Source organism: Dreissena polymorpha, chromosome 1 (genome assembly GCF_020536995.1).
Source record: "Dreissena polymorpha isolate Duluth1 chromosome 1, UMN_Dpol_1.0, whole genome shotgun sequence".
NCBI classification, from domain to species: domain Eukaryota; kingdom Metazoa; phylum Mollusca; class Bivalvia; order Myida; family Dreissenidae; genus Dreissena; species Dreissena polymorpha.
The window spans coordinates 102,687,201-102,714,064 of NC_068355.1; the positions used below are offsets into that span (position 1 = coordinate 102,687,201).

A 26,864-nucleotide genomic window follows, 5' to 3' on the forward strand; every position below is an offset into this window, starting at 1 on the left:
TGCTGGTTCATTCTCTCTTCCAAATATCGTAAATTTGATTTTATGATTATTCAACTCCTTAGTGATAACCTCAATTCGCTTAGAGTGTTTCTTGTCTCCTAAACTATGGCATTTTACATAACAACCATAACGTTTGAGGAACAAGTTATGGACTTGTGGTCCTTCGTATTGTGTTGATGGCCATTTTGGACGCCGTGTTGAATTTCTGTGTAACATTATTAGCTTATATTTTGTCTGATGATATAAATGTGATATTAATGTGTTGTTTGCTCTCTGAAACATGGGTATATTCACCAAAGTCATCAAATTTGAATGGATAGTAACATAGTTAGATTTTATAATCATAAATATGTTTTTGCGGCCATCTTGGTGGCCATTTTGGACGCTGTGTTGGATTTGTGTGTAATATAATAAACTTAAACAATGTCTGATGATCTTAATGTGTTCTTTTCCCCCTGTTACCCATGTATAGACACCAAAATCGTCAAATTTGAGTGGATAGTAACATAGTTATAATCATTTTATAGGTTGTGGCGACCATTTTTGCGGCCATTTAGGACGCCATGTTTAATTTCTGTGTAACATAATTAACTTACACTTTGTCTGATGATTTTTATGTGTTCTTTGCCCCCTGAAACCTGGGTATAGACACCAAATTCATCAAATTTAAGTTGATAGTTACATAGTTATGACCATAAATAGGTTTTGGCGGCCATCTTGGCGGCCATTTTCGACGCCATGTTGAATTTGTGTGTACTAAATTAAACAATTTCTGATGATCATTATGTGTTCTTTGCCCCTTGAAATCTAGGTATATACATCAAATTCATCAAATTTGATTGGATAGGTACATAGTTATGATCATTAATAGGTCTTGGAGGGAGGCCATCTTGGCAGCCATCTTGAAAAAAAAAACTTTCCGGAGGTCCGATTGTGGTAAATTTTTAATATGTTTTTAAGGACCTTCTACCCTACCAGGGTCAGTTAAAATACGTCTTGTAGCACTTTTTGGGGGGTCAAAGTGTGTATTGACCCTACTTCGGTTCAATTTTTCCCAGACAATTTATGAAAATTAAGCTGATTGAGGCCCCATCTTCAAAGGAGAAAAAAATACCAAAAGCTGCCAGAACCAGACTGTTATCAACCATTTTCATATGCTACTGGCATGCATCTTCTAAGATATATAGGTGTAGTTTTGTCCCCCTTACTGGCACACCCCACCTCAATTTTGGGTACTTGGCTGAAAGACTAATGAACTTAGTTGTACTTTAGTATATGCCAGATTCAATAAACACTTCATGGATGAAGCTTCAACTACCAATCTGCAAGTAAAAATGCAGACATCATTGGCATGTTCACAGAGTTATTTTTCTGACACAAACAAGGAAGAGCTGAAACTACATGTATATGTTTTTTATTTAAAACCTGGACACAAAAAGTTTGTACAAAAAGACAAGAAAGTCACCAGCAGTACATATAAATTGTCAAATTCGAAGACTTATTGAGATAGAATTATTCACATGAAACATGCAGGCATCTGATCTGTAAATGCAAGTGCTCATAACTATACACAAAGAACATCAGTTTTAGATTTCTAAATACTTATACTGCTTATTTAAGTTTCAATAAATGCAAGTAAAAGGAATATAAATGTAAATGTATTATTATTATCTTCTATGAGTGAAATTAAGTTATTCAGTTATTTTGATTATCATGACACTGAAATATTCTTTTGTATAACAGTTTTATGTGATAGATTTGCTTTGCTAAAAATATGAAGATTAAATATGACATCCAAAAAAAACACATTTGAAACTTCATTTGCGTATAGAGTAATAGGAATTTAATCTGTCATATTCAATTAAAAAAATCAGAACTGTAGTTATAATCATAAAAATATATCATAGTTCCTATAATAATCAATAAATTAGTATCCTACAATTATGTATACAAATTTTTGATCAGCATCAATTGCTTTAACATAACTATTATAAATGTGTAAGAATACATAAAGAACTATTTATAAAAGAAAAGAAATGTTTTAAAAACCAATGGAATAAGCAAATGAACTACATATTGAAAAATACATGAATACTTTTCACTAAAACAACAGAAAATGTTGTACAAACAATTAAAAGTGAAATGTCATCAACACTAAGATATTTTTCTCAAATTAGGCATTCTATTAAAAAGCACAAATATAAAACATTTCTGATTCCTTTAAAAAGAAAGGAAAATCAAATGTCATAATTTAGAAAAGGATTTTCTACCTTGCTAGTGCAAAACAAGATTTTTAAATTACATAACATGCATTGGGGTTAAAATAATAATTATGACTGTAAGGAAAATGAATAGTAAAATACACAATAAACTTCTGACCATATGAAAGTCATTATAAGAATGAGTTTTATTCATGCATTTGGCAACAAATGGTGCATATTGTAGATATAGAGTTATCTCTTGCATAGTTGTACGCATAATACACATTGAAAGTCTTGCTATGTGACTTAATGAATAACAAAATTGTACAGAGTGTACACAATGTGTCTTACACTCAAATAATATGTATGTGTTTGAAATTTCAAATTTTCTACGTGGTAGTCCGTGCCAAAAGGCATAGATTTTTACCCACAATAACTTTGGAAATTTCAGAACACATTCTGCACATAACAGTGCGTTTTGACAGGTGCGAAAAAAAACCTGCTGTTCAAGACGTCAAATCAACAAGACCCAAGCAATCCGGCTTTGTTACACAACTGCTAATTAAGAGACAATTTGAGCAAGTTGAGCAGCTTAAGATAACAAGTTGGATCAAAGTTTTTTTTAATTTGCAACAATTAAATGCTTTGTTGTCATAGTGTTGAATTTACATTGATGGATAATCTTTTGCGTTGTTGTCTTATTATGATGCATCCAGCCCTGTTTAACAGATATTTTCCTTGCTTGCTGTTATTGTTTTTTAATGTACCTGAATTTGTCAGCTATTTTTATCAGTATACTATATTTACAAAATCTGTTTATCTTGATTGATTGTAAACTAACTTCGTATTTATGATTGGTACATAGACATGATTTTGATATATGGAAATGAGTGTTTGTTGTTTATATAAACGAGCTGCATAACACAGGAACATACAACATAGAATTTACTATGATAGTTGTTTTGTTTTTAGTAACAGATTTACCTTTATTGTATGAAAACCTTGATTTACTTGAGACCTTCCATACATCAAGTATTTTGGTCATCCCTGTGTCACCTTTAGTCATCATAGTTTTTCTGTATTCACAGCAAATCCAAGCCAACAGGCCAGAACAAGAAATGTATTGGCAGCATTATATTACACAATTGGAAACAAACCAGAGATATGAAGCCTAACTGTATCAGTGGTGTCAAGGCCCACAATCTAACGACAACTGATTGACTGATTTACACCATGTCTGAAGTGCCATATTTTTGACAGGTATAATTTTCATTCATAAGTCAGTCGTAAATAAACTTTACAAAAACTACAGGCTGATTTCAATGATCTTTTGTATACTTGTTATATTAACACCTGTATGAAATTAATGCACCTGTATGAAATATAATACTAAGCGTTAAATGAAAATGAATAAAACAAAAATTCAAGGTATATGTACATGAACAAAAAGAAAGCGTGAGTGTTAATGTTTGTGTTTTATTTTATATTCTTTTTTATTTATTGCGTCACTATCTTATTTTATAGATCTCAACCGAATATAGGAAAGACAAAAATTTCCACATTGATAATGTACTTTTTTTCCATAAATAATATGTTATCGAACTAGTCTGATAATGAAACATGCTTAAGTAAACAAATGAACTTTTTAAAATGAAATCTCATGAATTTTTTACAACACAAAAGGTTAACTTAAAGCAAAATGGTACACACAATGTACAAAAATACAGATTATAGAAAGAAGCCTATTTATTTTGTAGAAATACTAACTGTATGTCAGAAATAAGTTGCTATTTGTTAATCAATCTACTTCTAGAAAAAATCAATTCAAACAACATACAGTTGTGGTGTAGGTAGCACCTTTAATGGATGAAAAAAATATCAGGATGTCTAAATACCATGCACAAAGTTCAAAGTTGAGTTAAATAGGAAACACATATGATATATGATCTTTGGTTTTCAATCTTTAATCAATTGCACACAGACAATAACAGATAGACATTACTGGCCATGTGGGTTATGAAATTTGACTACAAATAGAGTAAGCTAATATGAGCTTATACATTGAAAACAGAAAGCTATAAAAAAAACATACTTTTACAAAACTATTTACAAACACACCACGTCCTTTACAGCACATTGTTTCAACTAGTGACATTTTCATGCATGATACTCTTTCCAAACTAGATAATAAACTTATAAGTGAGAATCATGAGTAAGTTTAGAAAATAAACTCAAAATAATTCAATGGCATTCAATTGTGCATCTATATAGACCATTCATAAGACTACAATGTATATATATATATTTATAATACTCATACATCACCATGATAAAATGAAATGTACAAAAGCACCCACATAAACTAAAATTATTGTAAACATTTTGTATTGCAATCAGATTTGCTCCTAACTCATTTAACATTGTTTCTTTGTACAGAGATTTGAGGTACGATACTTGACAAATGCTTAGCATTGGTTGATCTTGTCCTTCAAGTGTTTTTTTTAAAGATTGTCACAGTGATTTTTTTTATCTTGCACCCATCACATAAAATCTGTCGTCATTAACATAGATCTTGTCAACAGGGAAACTTTTTCGACACAAAGCTGATTACATCAAGTAGCAAACGCTAAGTGCAATATTGAATCAAGGGATGAGAGCAAAACCTATGTATCTGCTTAACATTTCTATCATTCACAAACTTATGAGTTAAAAACAGCCCCACAGGTGGCGATTCATATCAATAACAGACACAAAACCTCAGCACTCGACCTTGAAGCCTTAACTGAGTTTGCCTTAGACAAGCACAAATGAGTGATCACTGAGTTTGCATAGCTGTCCCTGGTCGTGATGGGTGATCATCTCCCACTTGCCGTGGCAGTGAGACACCTCGATGGCCTTCCAGGTGGTGTTGGCGCGAAAAACGCCATGACCTCTGCACCGCTCAAGCCTCTTGTTCATGGATGTAGGCTGGCACTCCACGCACACCTGGTCTCCCTTCTTCAGCACCTTGGCCCACTCCGATTTCTGGCAGCCACGTCCAGCATGTGTCACGCGGAATAGGGCCTTGTACCTGCAACCAGAAGCAATGTGTTACCAGTGATGGAACAAGGTACTTAATTGTGTGTGCTTATTGTGTGTAAAATTTGTGTGTGTATTTTTTTGTCATGTTTTAACCCTTTGCATGCTGGGAAATTTGTTGTCTGCTAAAATGTCCTCTGCTGAATTTCTTAAATTAGCATTTTTCTTCGATTTTGTTTCAGAGAATAGTATCACAATAGCAAAAAGTTTGGACCCTGATGAAACGCCATGTTCTGTGGCGTCTCATCTGGATCCAAACTGTTTGCAAAGGCCTTCAAAATTTGGTTCCAGCACTGAAAGAGTTAAAGTGTGTCATTCATGTCATGCAGTCAGTAAAACTAGGCACTTTCCCTTGTAAGCTGGTTTACCCGTTCATATATACTTATGTCTAACTGACAAATTATCTCCTTGAATCAGAAGTACTGCCAGAAAGTCCATATAAATGATTTCATGACCATATTCAACACAATTTATATGGCAGGGCCGAGAATCAGATGTGAAATCATTAGATTTGTATGTAGTATTCCTGTGAATTGAGCTAGCCAGCTGTTTTTCACAACAACAATATTTTTAAGTTGTATCATTTGTCAGGAGTTTATATACCGGTAGTTTTTTTATATTGATGTAAAGGAATGTTGATTAAAAAATTTACTGCACCATGACCAATTGAAAACACTTTCCAGAGACCAGCAAAACTTTGCACAATACACGACATAGACAGTATCTTTTCTAAAATTAAAAAAGTAGCTTGACTAAAGAACAAAAATATGTTTTCACATAGTAGTTTTGTATCATTTAAATAAAAATTTTTTTTTATTGTTTTGTATGCCTTTCTTGATATCCAGGGCTCAGTGCTACAAAATTGTAATACATTTAATGATACTTCCACCCTTTCCATGCGGTTTTTCGTGACATTGTACATGCAGGATGATTTTCGCGCGCTTTTATAGAGACAAAGGATCCAGACGAATTACATGAGCACTGTTTATTTGAGGCAAGAATTTGTTAACTTCGCAGATATGTTAAAATTTGGATGCATGTTTTGGATTTCAAATTTAATTACACTCATTTTGGATAACAATTTTAAGTTCCAACACAACAACCCTAATTTACCACCTTTAGACGCGCTTAAGTTGCGGAAGTTTATATTTCTTTGATCTTTAAAATGGACTCGTGGATAATGAGCGCGTGAATTTTCATGCACATTTGCTGAATATGTGCCCAATCTTTGGAAAATAAGCGCGAATTGTACATGCTGAAAATGTGCCCAATCTTTGGAAAATAAGCGCGAATTGTGCAATTGGGAGTTATGGAATGGACACTGCATAGTGCTTTCATGCACAATTAAATAGAAAAGTATGCAATTAAAATGCTTTATGTCACAGTTTCACTTTACACTCTGCACATGAATATGATTTTCAAATTGCCAGATTATGAAATATTGCTGCTATTCGCCCATTACTTTTCTCTGATAAGTCAATATAATACAAACTATTTATTTTAAAGAAGTAAAACAAGTAACTGTTAAATTAATGTCCAAAAGAAAACCCATTACTGCTTGCTGACTTGGTGATTATTGAGGAATGACCCAAGATAGATAAAAGGACACATTACACAGAAAATATTCAATCTTAGTCTATTCATTAATGTATGCCACATTTAATCTGAAAATGGTGAATTATTTCGAATGACCTACTTGCATTATGTGAAGAAGGTCTTTAAAAAATTCAATGTGCTTTATGTTTCTGTCCTTAATAAGGGATAAATCATAGCGTAATAATGAGAGCCATGTATGAGCAGCACATGAAATATACCGGTATATAGGCCTATCTTTGTGTCAAAATAAAAAGTACCTCACCCTTGTCAAACTACAGAAGAACATTTTCGTTGATTTCAGTGACAATTATTTTTTGCTTTGATTGCCATTACAAAGTTTTTGAGAAATATTACTTAGATTTTGTAGGGGAAAAAATGTTGCAATTATCTTATTTTTGTTATGGTCTTGCAAACCATGCAGTTTTGAAAAAGTTCAATTATTTAAACATATTCAGGAAAGAGCAATCATATGCATAAACTACTATAAAGTAACTATTTACACTACCTTCATTTGATTTACAAACATGTACAATACATATGTAACAAAATGCTACAAATAATTCACATCTAAAAGCATAGTATCAGATATCAAAAATGATTTTTTTTCATAAATTACAACTAATGCATGTAAATTGATATTGTAACATGGTAAAATATATGGACTCATAGTAACCACTTTTAAATTGCTCAGTTTTACTGCCATTAATAGTCCCATGTTCTAACATTTATTTCCAAACTTCCTTTTTTATCACCGGTATCTGAGTACTATTACAGACTATGACTCATTATTGCATTTTGAGACAAGTTTGGAAAAGTGGAACAGGTTGAACATAAAGACACTTCATCACATACCATTGAGTACACAAAGTAATAATAATAAAACGAATATTTGCTTGTAACTGATGAATATGATTTCATTCTATCCATTCTATTCAATACATTTCAGTAATAACTCAATATTTAATTGAAATTTCCATAACTTATCGGTGCTAAAGCATCATAAAATCAGTAATAAAGTTAGGGTTTAATACTTTAAACGGATTTTGTTCTTCAAAAATGGACAAAAATGAAACTGCAGTGAAAAACTTTTCACCATTGAGATGTCATGAGAATAAACAAAATTGCAAAAAGTCTTCAATTGTCAAGTGTTAAAGTTTCGGAATTTAATAAGATTTCTAACATTTATGTGTTTTTTTTCAAGCATTAGAATGAACCCTGAAATAATGCTTCTGTTTACAAACAGCGTCTGAACACATGCATAGTTTATTTGATTTAACAAACACCACGAGTACAAAGTAACAGGTAAAAATATTTATTGATAGACAAAATGATATAGCATAACAAGAGATGTGTTTGTAAGAAACACAATGCCCCCTATTTCGCCGCTTTGAAGCCATAAATTTGACCTTTGACCTTGAACGATGACCTTGACCTTAAGCCACTCAAAATGTGCAGCTCCATGAGATACACATGCATACCAAATATCAAGTTGCTATCTTCAATATTCAAAAAGTTATGACCAAACTTTAACGAAGGTTAAAGTTTTAGGAACGAAAATACAATGATATTTGACCTTTGACCTTGAACTATGGCCTTGAACTTGACTTTTCACCACTCAAAATGTGCAGCTCCATGAGATACACATGCATGCCAAATATGAAGTTGCTTATTATCTTCAATATTGCAAAAGTTATAAAATTTTAACCAAGGTTAAAGTTTTGTGACACACACATACACTGACTGACTGACTGACAGACAGACAGGCCAAAAACAATATACCCCCGATCTTTCGATCCAGGAGCATAAATAATAAGTTACATGATACAAGAATACTCCCATCCAACTTTACATGGGATGAAACCCTTGTTATATATCTATCTTTTGTTCTTTTATATACATTTGACTAACAAACATATAACAAGAAACCGTGAGAGACGGGTGATGCTCCCCCAAAGTGTTTTTTTGACACAATATTGCACTATATATTCAGATAAAAGGAAACGTCTTGAGGGCACAGTAGTTGGGGGGACAAGATTTTTTTTAAATAAAATTTCAAAGGGCCATAACTCTGTGAAAAATCATCCGACCAGAACCTGCTGATAATATGCAAATCTCCTCTTGGTAGTGAAGCTTCCCATAAAGTTTTATTGAATTTCGGTCATTAGTGGCTAAGAAATAGCTCGACAAGAATTGCACTATATGAACAGTAAATGGAAAATTTCAAAGGGCCATAACTCTGTGAAAAATCATCCGACCAGAACCCGCTGATTATATGCACATCTCTTGGTAGTGAAGCTTCCCATAAATTTTCATTGAATTCCAGTCATTAGTGGCTGAGAAATAGCCCGGACAAGAATTGCAATGTATGTACAATGGAAAATTTCAAAGGGCCATAACTCTGTGAAAAATCATCCGACCAGAACCCGCTGATTATATGCACATCTTCTCTTGGTAGTGAAGCTTCCCATAAAGTTTCATTGAATTCCGGTCATTAGTTGCTGAGAAATAGCCCGGACAAGAATTATCCCTATATGTACAGTTAATGGAAAATTTCAAAGGGCCATAACTCTGTGAAAAATCATCCGACCAGAACCCGCTGATTACATGCACATCTCCTCTTAGTAGTGAAACTTCCCATAAAGTTGAATTGAATTCCGGTGATTTGTTGCTGAGAAATAGCCCGGACAAAAATTGTGCATGGACGGACACACGCACAGACACACGGACGGACAGACAAAGCGGCGACTATATGCTCTTCCCAAAAAAAATTGGGGGAGCATAAAAATGAACTAAGCTGTATATATCAATGCCATTAAAACAATTAAGTTTATCAAAGATACTAATTGAAATGCAACCCTGCATTATGCACTGATGAGTAAATTCTGATTGTATATACAGACCTTAAAGGGATCGCTTTGTGATACATCAGCAAAATACAATAAAAAAGCTCCTACATCTTATCATTGTAATTGCAGAAACACATGTAATGGCTTCTCATAAAACAGTGATGTATCTTACAAATCATTATTGATGTCAATTTAAAGAGATTACAACATTCCAAACAACATTGTAGACTCAAATCTATGACAAAAAAGACCCATGATGAGAAAACAGTGATTGCTACATTCATCAAAATGAAATCTACACTTCTATGATCTATTTCAGTCACAAGTAACTGTATTTAAGCATTTTTACAATTTTGACTCCCCGAATGATGGCAAGCATTAGTATAATGAATAGCAATATCCTGTTTTATAAAAATGTTTATAAATGTAAATTAACTGAACATTAGCATTAGGAGAACACAATCAATGGGTATGCAATTTGAATGCTATTGTCAGCAGTATTGTTTATTTCAGCAATTTGAAAATTTGCCAAAGGCCCTTCAGATTGGGGAGAAATAGCATTGTTTTGGGAAAATGAGTTGTTGTTTTTTCCTGGTAAATACTATACAATTAAAATAAGAGTGTTTTTTATCATAACATTTGCTGAGCTTTTACTCATAAAGATGGATAGGTAGAGGAACTGAATGTTGGGTTTAAACCTGTACCACTTAGATACGTATTTTCATGCATTTGTAGTCCCTTAGAAAGTTACATTTTATTAAAGGCCCAGTCTTACTATGATGCTGGTGGAGCCCCAGTGCGTGATCCGGGATCTACCGATATGAACTGAGGCTCTATCAGGATGAACCTGGGCTCCATCAGGGACAACTGGAGCTCCACTGGGAAAGTATTGAAATGTTTAATACCTCCGGTATGAATCAGGAGTCACCGGGAAGGTTAGGCAATGACAGGCGCAGCACCGGGAACAACGGGGAAGGAACCGTAGCTACACCTGAGCCCATACAGACCCCGGCAGACCTAGGGCAACGCCCCGGTTGTGGCCAGTGTTGCCCAGGTGGAGCCCTGGTGAATCCCGGCAGAGTCCCGGTATAGCTATGGTACATTGGTAAATAGGCACTCTGCCAGGACGCCACTGGCATTCAAAGGGGCTCCGCTAGGGCATTACCGCTGACGACTGGGGTTAAACAGGGATGTTGCCGTTGCTCTGCCAGCATCTGATGCTAGTATAGCCCCGAAGAGTGCCGGCAGATACCGGGATAAACCGTAGCTAGTCAGGCATTGACCGGAACTCTGCCGGGTTGTTTACCGGCTTCATCCAGGCAGCACCGGGAAATAATGTGACCCGTAAAAAAATCTACGAATCATTCCGGTTCTTGCCAGTCAATCAGCGTTAGCAAACCGGGATGGACGGGGGCTCTACCGGCAATAGTTAAACTTGGACTTAAAGACCTTTCTTACTATATTCCAGTTTTAAAGGCTTCGTTTCCAACCCTTAGATACTGATGAGCAGCAAACAGCATAAAACCTGAACAGACTGCGTGTTACTTGCAGGCTGTTTTGGTTTTATGCTGTTTGCACATAGCCAATTTTACTTTGCTTCTGAGTTGGAGAGGGTTAAGCAAATAAATTTTGGAATGAGGCTGCATTTGTCCAAAAAAGAACAAGGAGGGATCCAGACTTGCCTGACATGAGGGGACACATGTTGGTTACAGGAGGTGGTGGGGAAGTGGGCATTAAATCCAAACATCCAAAACACAATCAATTATATTTCATTGATTCCTTCAATTCATGCATGCATCCATCCATTCATTAACTAATGTTTTCATTAATTTATCCAAAACTCCAGATCTCAAACATGCATTTAAAGACAATTCTTTAGGACACAGCATTCCAAAGAAACCTTGTAAGTCCTCTGTACCCAACAATTTGGATATTGACAAAACAGCAAGACAGGTACCTAATTGCCCTTCATACCATCTCTACACCTTTATTTGCTGGGGAGAAAAACGTTACTTTTTAATTCAGTCCACAGTGAAAAACCAATTTCAATTTTCATAGAGATGTGGTGATTTTCAATCCTGAATGAGAGATGGTATAAGATGATTAACGACAGAGAATAGCCACTGTGACAAACACAGTCCAGGGTGCAATTTAACACCTGACCTTACATTTCAAGGAGGGCTTTGGCAGATTTGGACCAAATAGACCATGAACCATACTGCACAAATTAAAGTCTTGCTAAAAACATTGTGTTCGTTTTTTGACCATTTGCCTGGTCCAAATGTTTAATTAAGTACCTTCCTCAACTTACCGGTAGCAATTATTTACAGTGCTTTGTATAGAACCAAAAACAATTGTTTCTAGTAAATTTCTTAATATAAATAAGAATATGTTCTCAAGATCTAAACCTTTTTTTTTAAATTATAAAATAACCACATGACATAAACTTTTTGAAAACTGTTAAAAGAAAACAACAAATTATATTATGTCCATGCATATTTTTTGTGCAGACATGATGCAAACTGGCCAGTTACTCATAATTAGCCATGATAATGTCATTCTCTACAGAAGCATTGTTAAATGGATCATGATTAGCTAATTACCCTATCCAATATTCCTAAATAGAACTTAACTGTTTTCCCCACACACAGCCGAGAGACAGGCTGATGTCAGACAAAATCCAGTTGGGCCAAAACTGAATTAAATCATATAACAGGAAACTATGCTAGAGATAACCACTTACCATTAAACAATAGGTCTGGAGATACAGACACACTAGAAATACAACAACCTGGCCTTGTGGTTAGAAGTGAAATCATCAAGTAAAACAATTTTCTCTGCTAATTCTAGCAGAACCATCAGTGGTTTTCATTTTGAAGCTACCAGACATCTTTACAAAGGAAGCCAAAAGTTCCTGACAGTTCTGTTGCTGAGCCTGTTAAGATGCTTAGCTTAACTGTGCAACCTGGATTGCAGGCCATGTTGCCATGTGCTTGGCTGATTTCTGCCAGCTGAACAAATCAGCCCTTAGATTTTTGGCAGATTGTTTAAACTTCTGTCTTACTGGAGACAATGCAGACTGCATTTTGAATTAGTTGTGCAGTAAAGTGTTTTTTGTTTAAAACAGGATGTGCATTAAAAGTTTAAAACTCAGCCTATTCAATCACTTTAATGCCAACTTTTTTCATTATGTAATTATCAGGGCGCAGGGTCGAGGGGCTTTACACAGGGGCTGAATAGAATGTTATTGAAACACATTTGCAACAAGGGCTGTTTGTAAAACATGCATGCCCCCCATATGGGCTGTAAGTTGTATTAGCAGTCATTTTGGAATACGTTTTTTGTCACTGTGACCTTGACCTTTGACCTAGTGAACTGAAAATCAATAGGGGTCATCTGCCAGTCATGATTAATGTACCTATGAAGTTTCATGATCCTATGCGTAAGCATTCTTGAGTTATCATCCGGAAACAATTTTACTGTTTCGAGTCACTGTGACCTTGACCTTTGACCTAGTGACCTGAAAATCAATAGGGGTCATTTGCCAGTCATGATCAATGTACCTATGAAGTTTCATGATCCTAGGCATAAGCATTCTTGAGTTATACCTTGACTTTTGACCTAGAGACCTGAAAATCAATAGGGGTCATCTGCCGATCATGATCAATGTACCTATGAAGTTTCATGATCCTAGGCCTAAGCGTTCTTGAGTTATCATCTGGAAACCATCTGATGGACGGACCAACAGACATATGCAAAACAATATACCCCCTCTTCTTCAAATGGGGGCAAAATAAATATTATGACCAAATTCATAAAATCTGAAACAAAATTGTGACCACTATAGAGTGTTTACAAGGATTTTGTATAATATAATGAAAATTTGGACAATCTAAAGGCAATAATTATGGCATTAATTATGTGATATATATAAAACCTATCTTTTCACTAAGTTTCATGATGATTGGGCAAAAGATGTGACTTCTAGAGTGTTCACAAGCTTCTTTAACTATATAAATATGAGAAAACTGCCCCCCCCCCCCCCCCGGCATGTAATTCTTAAACTGAAGTGATTAGAATAATTTAAAAGGTGTCTATATCATTTACTTAGCTAAAAATAAAATGGAATTATCTTTAAGGAGTTCGTAACCTGTGGACTTCGTACCAAAAATCTGTGATGTAACAGTTTACTGGAAATTATGTATTTATTTGTGGTACACAGTGCGACAGTCTCCAAAAGATATATCATTATGTACAATAATGTGACAAGCTTTAAAGTGGTACAAAGTCTTCATTATCTAATAAAATAATTGCCATGCCAAATAACATAGATATTTAACTGAAATAATTCGCTTCCAGAACAAATCTGGTTAGTTTTCTTTAAAAAAAAGAAATCAAATACTACAATAAATAGTAATTTGCTGTGCTTATATAACATATGCAATGCAGATGCTTATAAATTAAGTTTTTTATGTAACTTATTGTAATGAATAGACCGATTTCAGGGTGATGCATGTCCCCCATATGGCAAAATTCAACTTGAGTGGGCATCCATGACCGAATGCTGGAAAAAGCTTCAAACAGACTGCAGTGTATTCTGTCTTCAAGGTACTGGGCTTGCACTAAGTAACTGTACATTAAATTAGTATTATGTCAGTATTTGTTTGTTATTATGTACAATAATCACTTATGGGAAGTATCATATTTTTGGGACTAATATAATATGTTATGATATACATATGAATTTTAAATAGCACTTTTGTCTTGTTTAATTTACCCCAGATAGATGGCCTACAGAACAATATCAGACCAATCACCATGCAGTAGCCTAACAAAACCAGACTTTTCAGTCCATTTCCTGTTGTCAGATCCCAATGTATGTTGATTATAGATTCACTTTTATCATAGTTTGAATGTAAATAACTCTTTACTATAGACCTTTTTATGATTTTTATTCTGTTGAGCACATGTGAACAGTATACCTCATACCAGAAAGGACCCGGAGGCAGTGCATGGTGTTCAATACTCTCAAATATGCGCCAGAAAGAAAAATGGGAGTGTGTTGAAGACATGGACAAAAAATTTGAAAACTAGCCTCTGTGCTAAGCCTGGCAGTCTGTGGCTGATGACATTGTTTGTAGTCTCATGTTTGCTTACACTTATGATAACCTTTGTAAGACCTCAGTTCATGAACTCATGAAGAATTATGGTTCATGAACTATTCACTGACAGTTCGTGAACTGAAAATGGGCCATTAAAAAATAGAAGGAAAGTGTTCATGAACTGTTCATGAACAGCAAAACCCTAAAGAACTTTTCAAGAACTGTGTTGTTCATGAACTGTTGAAGAACACTTCATACCATTGGTGTTCATGAATAGTTCATGAACATTTCATGCCATTACGGTTCAAGAATAGTTCATGAACACTTCAGGCCATAGGGTGTCAAGAATATTTCATGAACACTTCATGTTATTAGTGTTCATGAACTGTTCATGAACTGTTCATGAAATGTTCACAAACAGTTCATGAACAAAAATTTCAAGAACATTTCACAGACGTGGCCCATTTTCTGTTCACTGACTATTCGTGAACTATTCATGAACTTGGTTCATGAACAGTTCACGAATAATTCATGAACTGCAGAACAACATTTTGCAGGGGAACCTATTGATAAACAAAATGAAAATATTAATAAAATGTCTGATATATCTGTATCAACTTCTTTATGTTTATCTTTTGCATTTTAAATAACCATTTTTGTTTGACCTAGATTGAAGTAAAATTGTATAATAGTATTTGAAAACACAATCCCTAACATTAGTTCAATACCAGTTATTTAGACCCCATATTGTCTAGCAACTGAACTGGAATGACACAGCTTTACCTGTCATTAAGGGTTTGTCTATAGCACCAACTAATAACAATGGAGAAGCAAATTATATAATTTAAATTATAGTGTGAGACTTTCAATTCATTCTAATACATTTGGCACAACACTTTTAAAAAGACCACCTATTGTATGCTAAAAGCAATCTTTTAAACCGTGTTTATTGTAGACAATTGAATTCATTTAAAAGTGTCTAAGCTTTTTTAAACATATCATTTATCAACAGTCCCTTTGGCACAGAAAATACAGTTTTTTGAGACATAGAATCCAGATGTAGTCAGTTGGCGTAATGACAAGCCAATCTGTGGCAGAATAACATAGTAGGCCCTCTTTGATACATAGTAATATGCCCTGTTTGACAAGTGCAAGGCCTCTTTGATACATAGTAATATGCCCTGTTTGACAAGTGCAAGACCTCTTTGATACATAGTAATATGCCCTGTTTGACAAGTGCAAGGCCTCTTTGATACATAGTAATATGCCCTGTTTGACAAGTGCAAGGCCTCTTTGATACATAGTAATATGCCCTGTTTGACAAGTGCAAGGCCTCTTTGATACATAGTAATATGCCCTGTTCGGCAAGTGCAAGGCCTCTTTGATACATAGTAATATGCCCTGTTTGGCAAGTGCAAGGCCTCTTTGATACATAGTAATATGCCCTGTTTAGCAAGTGCAAGTTTACAAAAAAATAATTTTGTGTCATCAGTATGTCATGGAATTCAGCCATATCATGTCACACATTCTCCACCCAATTTTTGTCAAACAACAAGGTACAGTTACAACTTCTGTGACTAAAACTTCTTAGGTCAGTTGGCCCACCCTGGTTGCAAATAGTATCTGTATCAAGTTTGGAGGCCTTTAATATATATATTGTATAATCAACAAGTTTGTCACAATGGCTTCGGTCAAACGGAAGCAAGCCTATTATGAAATGGAATCAAATTAGTGACCCAAGTGTGAACTTGATGGATTAACATATTATGGCCACCTTTGTAGATGGCCTCATAAGGGTATCATGGTAAGTCGTCAAGAATTGAAGTTGTGTTCCAGCATGGGTAATTAACATTATGTTATCATTTGTTAAGCCTATCTTTGCACGGCAAATTGCAGTAAAAGAGATTTAAATTGTGTGTTTGTAACTGTAAGGCCACTTATAATTACTATTGAACAAATCCTTAGGTATTGTAATTGCAAACTCAGAGAGACATCTTGTTAAAGCACTAAAATAATACAATTTTGATTACATCTGTGCCATTGTATACCAAAATAGGTCTTGTGCCCTATACCAGACCAGCCTTCACATTTTGCACATTCTGGCCAGGCCTACTATGTCCACAAATGAGACCAGAGTAAGCCTTGCATGACTTCACAGCTCCTGACATGACTGCGTAAATTTGCCACTCTACTGGCATAAGACCCATTTTTGCATGACTGGGCTTTTAAGTTCTTCTTGAATGCTCTGATCTGAGCTTTTATGGGTTCAATTACGTACAGCTCAAAATAATAAGTTTCAAGTTTGTCTATACATTCGAATTCAATTAACCTAAAACAGCGTAACAAACACAATACCTGTTACCGCTGATATCTTTTTGCGTGTTGTTTGTGGATAAATGCTCAAAACAAAAAGTTTTGAATTGACGATTTGATCTATCTTACGGAGGTTCGGTAAAGTCAGTGTATTACGATTGGTTTATTAAACACGGGATCTTTCTCGCGGGGGATTACAGAGATAATCCATAGCGTATTTTTTAATTCAGAATTTTCGGAATACTCTGCTTTTTCCATCGCAAAAACTTACACATTTTCATGAACCGTTGACGTGTTTGAAACTTTGGATTAATATCATTATTATGCGAGCACACCACATCACGTAAGTTGTTTTGATTTGCACATTAGTGATAATCATATGATCTAGTTTAATTATGCCAGAAAATAGTTTATGTTGCTAATATTACCAATTAAAGTACCACCCAGATTTTGGGCGGGAGACTTGACATGAAATATGCCTGCGGTAACCAGTTGCAACTAGTAGCGACCTGGAGGGTCAATAGCTGGGAGTTGGATTATTGCATACTAACAAGAAATCTTGTGATTATTTAGCAAGAGTGTACAAATTCATGTTAAGCAAAATGTTGGACAGCCAATACTGTGAAATAGTGTTTGATTTCATAGAAGCCATTATAATGTTTCAAATAAAATATATAACTTGCAGTATACTCCTTTCGAATTAGGTAAATTTTAAAGTATTTTTTATCAAGTTCTTTATGAATGAAAAAACAGGTAATAAGAAAGTAACAAATATAATTCAGTATGCACAATGATCTAATCTAATGATAGCATTATGTTTTCTTGTGCACATACTTGCAAACTTGCATTTTTATGTAAATGGAATATGCAAGGGTTTAAATAAGTGTCTTCCTGTAAGATTAGGACACTATCTGAATGGACAGTATTTGTCTGTAGTTAAAATTCATGAAAACAGTTAATAAATGACAGAATGTAACTTATCTTTAACGAAACTTTTGCTATTACTTTTTACATGTATTTTTGTTCCTAAAGCATAAAAACCACCAAGATTTGATAATTATTTAATTAAAACATTCAATATGCAGTAATGAACAACACAAAATCTGAATAAAAAAATCTGAGTCTTCTAATTCTTATTTTAATAGCAAAACCTCATAATTATGGTCATCTTGTAAATAATTGTTCTCAACACCAGGGTGTCAAAACCATTGGTATGGACCTGACCTGCAAAGTTAAACACTCAACTTGCTGTTTCCATTTTTACTGTCAACATTTAAGGGGTCAACAAAAACACTGTTTCTTAAAGCTGTTTCCATGGTAATTAAGATATCATCTTATTTCGGAAAAGATATAAAAAAAAACTGATACAAAATTTTGACAGCAAAATAGTCAGAGAAAACTGAAGCTACATACATAATAACACAAGCCATACATATGAAAGATAATTAGTCAGAATGGACCATTTAAAGTACATGCAGTTTGAATATTTTCGCATACACGCCATACATCCCGGATTGTCTGGGACAGTCCCGAAAATGAAGAACTTGTCCCGCTGTCCCGGAAATCTGTCAAATGTCCCAGAATTTACAAAATCCATATATACATGTACCTTATCTTAGGCTTAACTGCACCTCGAATCTGTGTATATCTGCAGCGTCTCCATGTCAATGCCTACCCGAATAGGCAGACTACGCTACGTGTCAAAATCGATCGATTAACAGGGGTCCTGTTATCATATCGATTGTCTCACGTTCGCGGTCAAACCGAAAAGGCGGCATTGTTTAATGTGGTTGTTAATTGACTTTAATCTACTACGTCATTATTTCCCGCTGCGTAAGGGCAAAGGATAGTTGTTCACGCATCTGAAGTCCAACATCGCGGAGTAATAATTAAAAGCAGTTTATGTTCGCACGTTAAACCGACAAAGAAATTGAGTAAAAAAATAAGCATATAAAAACGTCATCCTCACTAGGTTTATTACATGTATTGTCTTGTTCTAAACCCCCAGTAAACATAACGTTAAAAATAATAAGTGAATTTGAATTGCGTTCGCCATGTCAAAACGCCCAATACGAAACAAAAAAAAACGTGCCAAAAATGCATATGTCTATAAATATCGCAACATTTTATACATGTCCCGGAAAATCGGCAAAAGTCCCGGACAATTTAACTCAATGTCCCGGAATTGGTCTGAAAAATTATGGCATGTATGATTTTCGTTCAGTGTCAATGTCATCAGACACATCACTATTCAATACACTGAGAGCATGCAGCACAACAGAAATCCTGACCCCTCCCAACACCGTACAACACATTTTAAAATCACCTAGGTCAAAGTCAAAGAAAGATTGGCTGATAAAAGTACTTTAAGGTTGATAAGAAATGGTTATACGCATCAGTTGTTTTTAAGTAGTGAGCAGTTTTGGTGCAATTTAAGCAGTCAAATCTAGTAAATTGTTAACAATTTTTAAGACAAATTATATAAACATTGTTGATGCTTGACAATAACATCAGGGGGGGGGGGGCTTGCACCGACAGACAGGACTGTCCATGCAATTACAATATGCCTTTTGTACCAAGATGGGACACAGAAAGTTTATGGCATGTCCTTTTCAACGGGTCTCTTAAAACACAAATGTACTGATTTCTTCACATGTAGAAAAGCACCAGTATGTGTTCACACACATAAGCAATGCCTTTTAATTCAATCAACCTATCAAGTAACATATAATTTAGGCATACAATTTCACCCTCTTGACCTTTGAATCCTGCTGAACAATTTCCACAATAAAATCCCTGACAACCATATGATTACTTGCCAGTAAAGATAAATGAGACTGGAAAACGTGTATGTCAAACATAAATCAAGTATTAACGAAACAAATAAAAGAAAGAACATTCAACTAGACACCCTAGGAGGGAACGGACATTGTCCTTTTGGTCACAGGCTTAGGTTTCAAAGCTATGAATCACAGATAATAGTCCCAAAAATATTAATAATTCAGAATGTTAGTTACTAAAAAAGTGTGTCCAGTAAATTAATATATTCACCATCATAAACAATACATCATTTGAAATATAAATTCTGTCAGTTTATATTGTAACAAAAATCAAAGAAAGTCTAGAGAGGACGTAACATATTAAAGATTTGTTGAATAATGCAAACATCAACACCTAATACTTTTTTAGTTATGTTACAGAAAGTTCGCAAAAAGTACCAAAGGAAAAAAAATAATAATACTGGAGTAATGTTTTTAACTATTGAAGATTTTTAGTAGTACTCAATGTCACAGTTTGCAACATTATCTACTGAAAGCCAATACAAATGTAACTAATATACAGATATAATACATTATGTTTGCCTCTTAAATTCCCATAAGTAACAAAATTTTTAATGCAAATGGTCCTTGGGTACATACATATTGCCATATTGTAGCTGAAAACAAACACAGTAAAAATAAGAATTGGACACTAGAGCTGTAACGATTCACCCATCATTTCGATTCGATTTGATTTCAATGCCAAATAGTCTTATTGGATTAATTTCACTTCGATTCAAATTAAACTATTTGCTACTTATTTTGCAAACTATTTAATGTTTGGTTTGTCCAGGGCATGAATTAATATGTTTGGTATTTGTTATTAACTTATTATGTTGTACTTTTAAAGTGTCTAATTATTTTTTAAATAAAATTTAAAAACGCAACATTATTTTATAAGTAACACATTTATCCCATCTGAAATATCAACCAAGTGTTTTTTCTTAAAATTTTGCCTCAAATTTGTAGTGCTTCCAGATGTAGGGTAACTTATGTCAACAATACACGTTTTGACAGTTGCTTTTGCATTAGAACCTTCGCGAAACCTGAAATGTTCCCATACTTTTGATTTTAATTTTGACGGTGCATCTTTCAGCGCGGTTGGAGAAGCCATTTTACCGGCTGATATTATGCTCAGCATGTTATTCATTCATTTATTGGATGCCATATTGGCTATTGACCAATCACAAGACGTATTACACATGACAAGAAAGTTTAGACGACGGATTTGGAAAGTAAGGTTTAAAATGCGGATCAATCGGGATTGCAATGAATCGAATCAAAATTGGCCGTATTGGTATTAAAATCGAATTGGCCGTATTGAACCGGTTTTTCGATGCATCGAACCGAATCGTTACAGCTCTATTGGACACAGCCATAAATGGCTACCCACAAGGTTAATTGTCATATGGAAATTGAATCATAAAGTATCATTGTTGAAATATAAACAACTAATAAATACTTATAATTGAAAACTATAAATAACTGTGTGGTTTGTGGTGGCTATGATATGTTGTTAACAATATTTTCTCAATGAGTTCAACATGATGTCATCATATTAATTTCCTGGATATGACATTTTTGTCACTGAATGCAATTATTATTTATCATGGAACACACAAAGAAATACAAAAGAGAGTCTTGATTCAGTAATCATGAGGATGCTGTAGTGTTATAAATTGTATCTATCATTGAATGGTTTATAATGTAAGATAAATGCTTTTTTTATTTTTGAGATTTGGTTTGTATGTGTGTGCATTCATTTTCTTACGCTAAATAGAATAAATAAATGATTCAAACAATAATTTATTGTTGCATAATTACTCTTAATCACAAATGACAAACTTAAATTGCACGAGCTACTCAATTTATCTTCCAACAATCTTAATCTTTGTCTGTCACCTTTTAATCCAGAGTTTATGCTCTCTCTAGTCTCTAATGATACAGCATTGCGATAAATCACGTATAAGAAACCCAACATGAAAATAAAAAAGTGACAATGAAAATAGAATGAATCACAAATCTTTTTTTAAGATGATATCTGAAAGACAGGACTTGTAAGTAAGCTGTAAGTACCAGCAAGATTTCAATGCAACAGTTTAAAAGTACAATTAAAAATCACAAGATTTGTCTGATTTAACTTTTAAAGGCCAGTGTTTCCTATAAATCAAACTCTTTGTGTCATTTTTGCCTTTGGTACATTATCAGTGCATTGTAACCTGTCAGGTCTTAAGTAACCTCAAGCCAGACATCCTGATTAATATAATGCTTTTGGCACAACTTAATCTCTTATCAACAGTATTGAATTTTCTGATTTTGTATTCCCTGATGTGCAGAAAATAACTCATTTTTCGCCATTTTTTTGTAAATTGCAATGTGCAAAACTCTGTTACACTTCTGAAATTGCAAGATAAGAAATTACAAGATACAGCGCATTCAGAAAACACCTGTGCAGCTGTCTTGCTTTGAAGACAAAGGTCTCTGTTACAAAAATAAATAAACACACTCATTACTTTTGAGTTCAATTATGAATCATCTGCTGCAAAATACAGTGCCGAAGTAATTGTATATTGTGATTTTTGTTTGAAAATGGCTAAAAAAGAATAAGTTACTAAATATTTTAATATTTTATGAACCTCTTAGTTCTTGTGCGAAAGGTTGATCTATGGCAGCATAATATGAAACATGTTAAAAATAATTATTATATTACAAACTGTTATCCCTCAATGTTTGCAATTGTTAAAAACAATCTATATTGTTTGGTTTAACACTACTTACGCTGTTCTTCGTGGAATAATGTTGTCGAAGTTTTTGAAGAAGAGGTTTTTTCTGATATCGTGCTGTGGACTGTAGGCCTCGCTCACTCGATAGATGGAGAAGTTGGCAGGAATGATGTACCCCACCTCTGAAAGACAGTTCACATGTGTCATACTTATAGAATGTACAGTCAAATGGTGTTATCTCACCTCTGATAATTATAATAGAAGACATTTTAAGGTTACATGATTCAAAACAAAATGGCGTTATCTCACTTCTGGAAGAGATAAATTATGAATTTCCGAACATAATGGTGTCAAGTGTCAAGCAAAAATTATTATTTTTATGCCATATGAGGCCAGCATAGCCGCAGACCAACCTGCGCTATCCATCCAGTTATGAGAGAAGAAAACCTTATTTATTACAGACATCATGGTAGCCCCTGAAGAAACAACACAAATGTGCTGGCTGGGGTGGCACTTGGCTGGCCAAACCTGGCATTGAACACATTTTTTTCAAAATGGCCCTCAAACGATATTATGCAATCATGGAAACAAGCAACATAATTATCATGGTAACATAAATATGGTTAAAATATTGACCCAACTGCTACAGGTCTTATATAATAAGTGTAAAAAGACTATAAGTACAGACTTTAATAAGAATCTGACAAGGAAATACTAAGAAATATAAAACAAGGCTGCAAAGGACATTGTGTCTGCCTTAGTAAAAGGAGGTCCCTTGTCCAATTCACACACATGGGATGTTCTTAACAACTTTCCAACGTCACCAAGTACTGGCTCTTCAAACATATTGGAATTACGAGTATCTAAAATTGACAAGCTTTCAAGGCAATTAAGTTAAAATAGTGTATGACACACAACACATGTCTTGATAATACAATCTACAGTACTATACACATGTAGTACACATGTATATTAAGGGACCAGACACACTTAAAGCTGCTCCAACATGTACATCACCTTCAAAGTCAATTTCAATATCCAAGTCAGTCTCAGAACAGCATCCTGACAAAAGAGAAACTGCCAACAGCACTTGTATGGCTCCATACATTCTTTTATTAACCAAAAATAACTTTAATCACACAAATTACTACACTTCTCCTCACAATATTTCAACCACTAAATGTTGCACAAAATTCCAATCATTAAATTATCTGTAATTTTATTGAAACACACCATACCAGGCTATCTAAGGTCTACAACATGTGAGAAAATGCTTGGTGCTGTTAAAGTAAGTTATCACTATTGAGACTTTTATCAACATAATCTGCTTACGTTAATCCTAGTAGAAGCTTGGATGACTGTTGTCTATGTCAAATGATACAATATTACTTAACTCTGTTATATTTAAACCAACTAAGTATTGTACTTGTGCAAAAACCAAAATTATTTTTACAGTTTTTAAACATATTTATTTATCACCTGTTAGTTGTGCTGCCGTAAGAAATGGACAAGAAAGATTGTCTTTTATGTACATTTATTTTCAATTATTTTCAAGATTCATAGTCAATAACATAAATTTAAGTCACAGCTAATAGATGTCTATATATTAAATAGTTTTGCCAAGCAAATATATCTTAATCTTACCGCTGATCAGTCAAGCATAATATGATTGTGTGATTATTATAGTGCATAATTAAGTGGTCCACACAGGCTAAAATAAATGATGGTACAGGCTGATATGGGACCATGATTTACCCACACTCATTAGGCCTGCTTTTCCAGTGGCCGGCCAAAATACATTTAAATCATGTTACTGTCTACAAACTTACATTCCTGTAATGATTAATATTATTTGTATATGGATTATTTAAGTATCATACATCTCTTGGTTAAACCTATAACAGCTGTGTAATAATTAATTAACATATCTATTGGCTCTGACAAAAAATGTATAAGTGAGTTTATAATTATGATCTTAATACTTGTGATCTTATTACTTTCTTTAACACAGATATATTGTTGATGAATCAAAAACTATAATACAAGTTGGGTTTTTTTAAGTACAAGAAAATAAAAGAAAGAAAAGTTATATTCAATTGCAAATAAGTTATTGCTGAACAACAGAAAACTTCTTCATGTACACAAGTTATGAATAATTTTCTCTATTGGTAAAACGCTATTTTGTCTGTGCAGATTTGATCATATGACACATATAGACCCCATTTGGGTTCTACAACTCAAACAAGTAAACATTTCGGCATAAGGCTTTACATGCTTGTCATAAATTTCACTGCAGTAAACAATAGATGATTGATGGTTCCATTTAAAGATTGTTTTTTAATCTTACTACACTATGATTCCTCAGTCACATTCATATGTTGGTTAAGGCAAAAATATAGTGAAGACATTTACATTGGATTTACTGTTTTAAAGCCATTTTATTTTTTATATGCTCATTATATATCAATAAATCTCATGACTCACAAGTTACATCTAATGCTACAATTAATCTCCTACATCACAGCGAACATAAAATGTACAGAATAAAAAGAAAACAACTGACCTTTTCAGACTAAAGTTCAGAGAGGAACTCATAAAAGACAACAAATGACAATGACATTTTTCATGTAAAAAACACACTAAAACTCCCAACACCTGAGTTACAGCTAAGGGCGACTCAGGCTCACACCTGGGCACAGTTACACAAAACAGTAAACCAGAGATAAATTGACAAGTAACTAATTGCTATTTTTCAGGTGAGTCAGCATTTAAACTGATTATGTCATCCCTAGAAAGTCGGATTTGAGTATCAAATAAATCATGACTGAGCTGACATGCCATGCAGGATATCATTTAAGTCAAACCCAGGTGTGAAACCATTGATTGACATAAGCCTGATCCTGAAATTCAACCCATCTCAAACCACAAGGGCTATGAAAAAACCTTAGTCAGTATTTTTACTATTAAAATTGTTCAGATGTAGCAGATTTTGTGTTTTATTTTTGTTTAACAACAAAACATGTTCCTTTTTTATTTTTTGCAATTAATAAGGTGAATCAAATAATACAAAAGAAAATAGAATGGTGTCGGTAGATCTCAAGTGCCCCACATTCATCTTTGTAAAACAAGAGGGCCTGAAAGGCCCAAAGTCGCTCACCTGAGATTCAAAGGAACTGACCTGTTCTGTGCAGCCCAAGATGTCATTAGAAAAATATGTTCTTACCAACTTTCATGACTAGTGAACACCCTGGCAGCCACGTTTTTCAACAGACCAGAACCATTTTCATACACATCCAAGATATCATTTAAACAAATAAACTGACAAAGTTTCATGAAGATTCATAAGTCCATATAAGGAAAAATGCCCCGCCCACTGGTGGCCATGTTTTTCAAGCGACTGGAACCACTTTCGAACTTGTCCAGAATATCATTGGGACAAATCTTCTGACAAAGTTTCATGATGATCGTTCAATAAATATCGCTTCTAGAGTGTCAACAAGGTTTAACTACAGCTATATAAGGAAAAATGCCACACCCCCTTGGCGGCCATGTTTTTCCACCAACCGGAACCATTTTCGAACTCATCCAACAAATGTGGCCTCTAGAGTGTTAACAAGGTTTTACTAAAGCATGACAGGGCCCTCAATAAATCTGCCGCCGAAATTCGGCGGCAGTCCCCCACCTGAAAAATATACTTTTTTCCCCTTTTAGGGGGAAAAATTCCCCCCCCAAAAAATAAAAAAAATAACTATTATTATTTATTTTTTTTAATAGAAAGATGTGTCTCATGATTATTATATCTCAATTCTTTTTCAATTAAATCTTTGCAAACATACTAAATTATGAAAAATGCAATGAATATAGTGCAAACATGTACAAATGTAATAATGAGAGAGTAAGTAAAAAAATCCCCGAAAAAGGGAAATGGCGCGAAAATTCCCCCTCCTAAGGGCTGTGGACCCCTTCACCCAAAGTAGTGTGAGTGCGCTGCATGATATATAGCCATATTAGGAAAAATGCCCTGCCCCCTGGTGGCCATGTTTTTTAAGCAACCGAAACCATTTTCGAACTCATCCAAGATATCATTAGGACAAATCTTCTGACCAAGTTTCATGAAGATCGGAAAATAAATGTGGCCTCCAGAGTGTTAACAAGGTTTTACTATAGCCATATAAGGAAAAATGCC

The 26,864-nt window shown here is 34.2% G+C and overlaps 1 protein-coding gene across 2 annotated transcripts in view; it reads right to left on the reverse strand.

The window, feature by feature from the left end:
- Positions 1–1,398: 1,398 nt before the first annotated feature.
- Positions 1,399–26,864, reverse strand: part of LOC127865222 (somatomedin-B and thrombospondin type-1 domain-containing protein-like) — an 86,120-nt gene continuing 60,654 nt past the window's right edge. For both annotated transcript variants that reach the window (XM_052405229.1, XM_052405230.1), the window contains exons 3-4: positions 22,734–22,860; positions 1,399–5,271 (exon numbers count right to left, since the gene is read on the reverse strand). In XM_052405229.1, the coding sequence (XP_052261189.1) occupies positions 4,995–5,271; positions 22,734–22,860 (404 nt within the window). In that variant the 3' untranslated portion in view covers positions 1,399–4,994. The remainder of the gene's footprint in view (positions 5,272–22,733; positions 22,861–26,864) is intronic.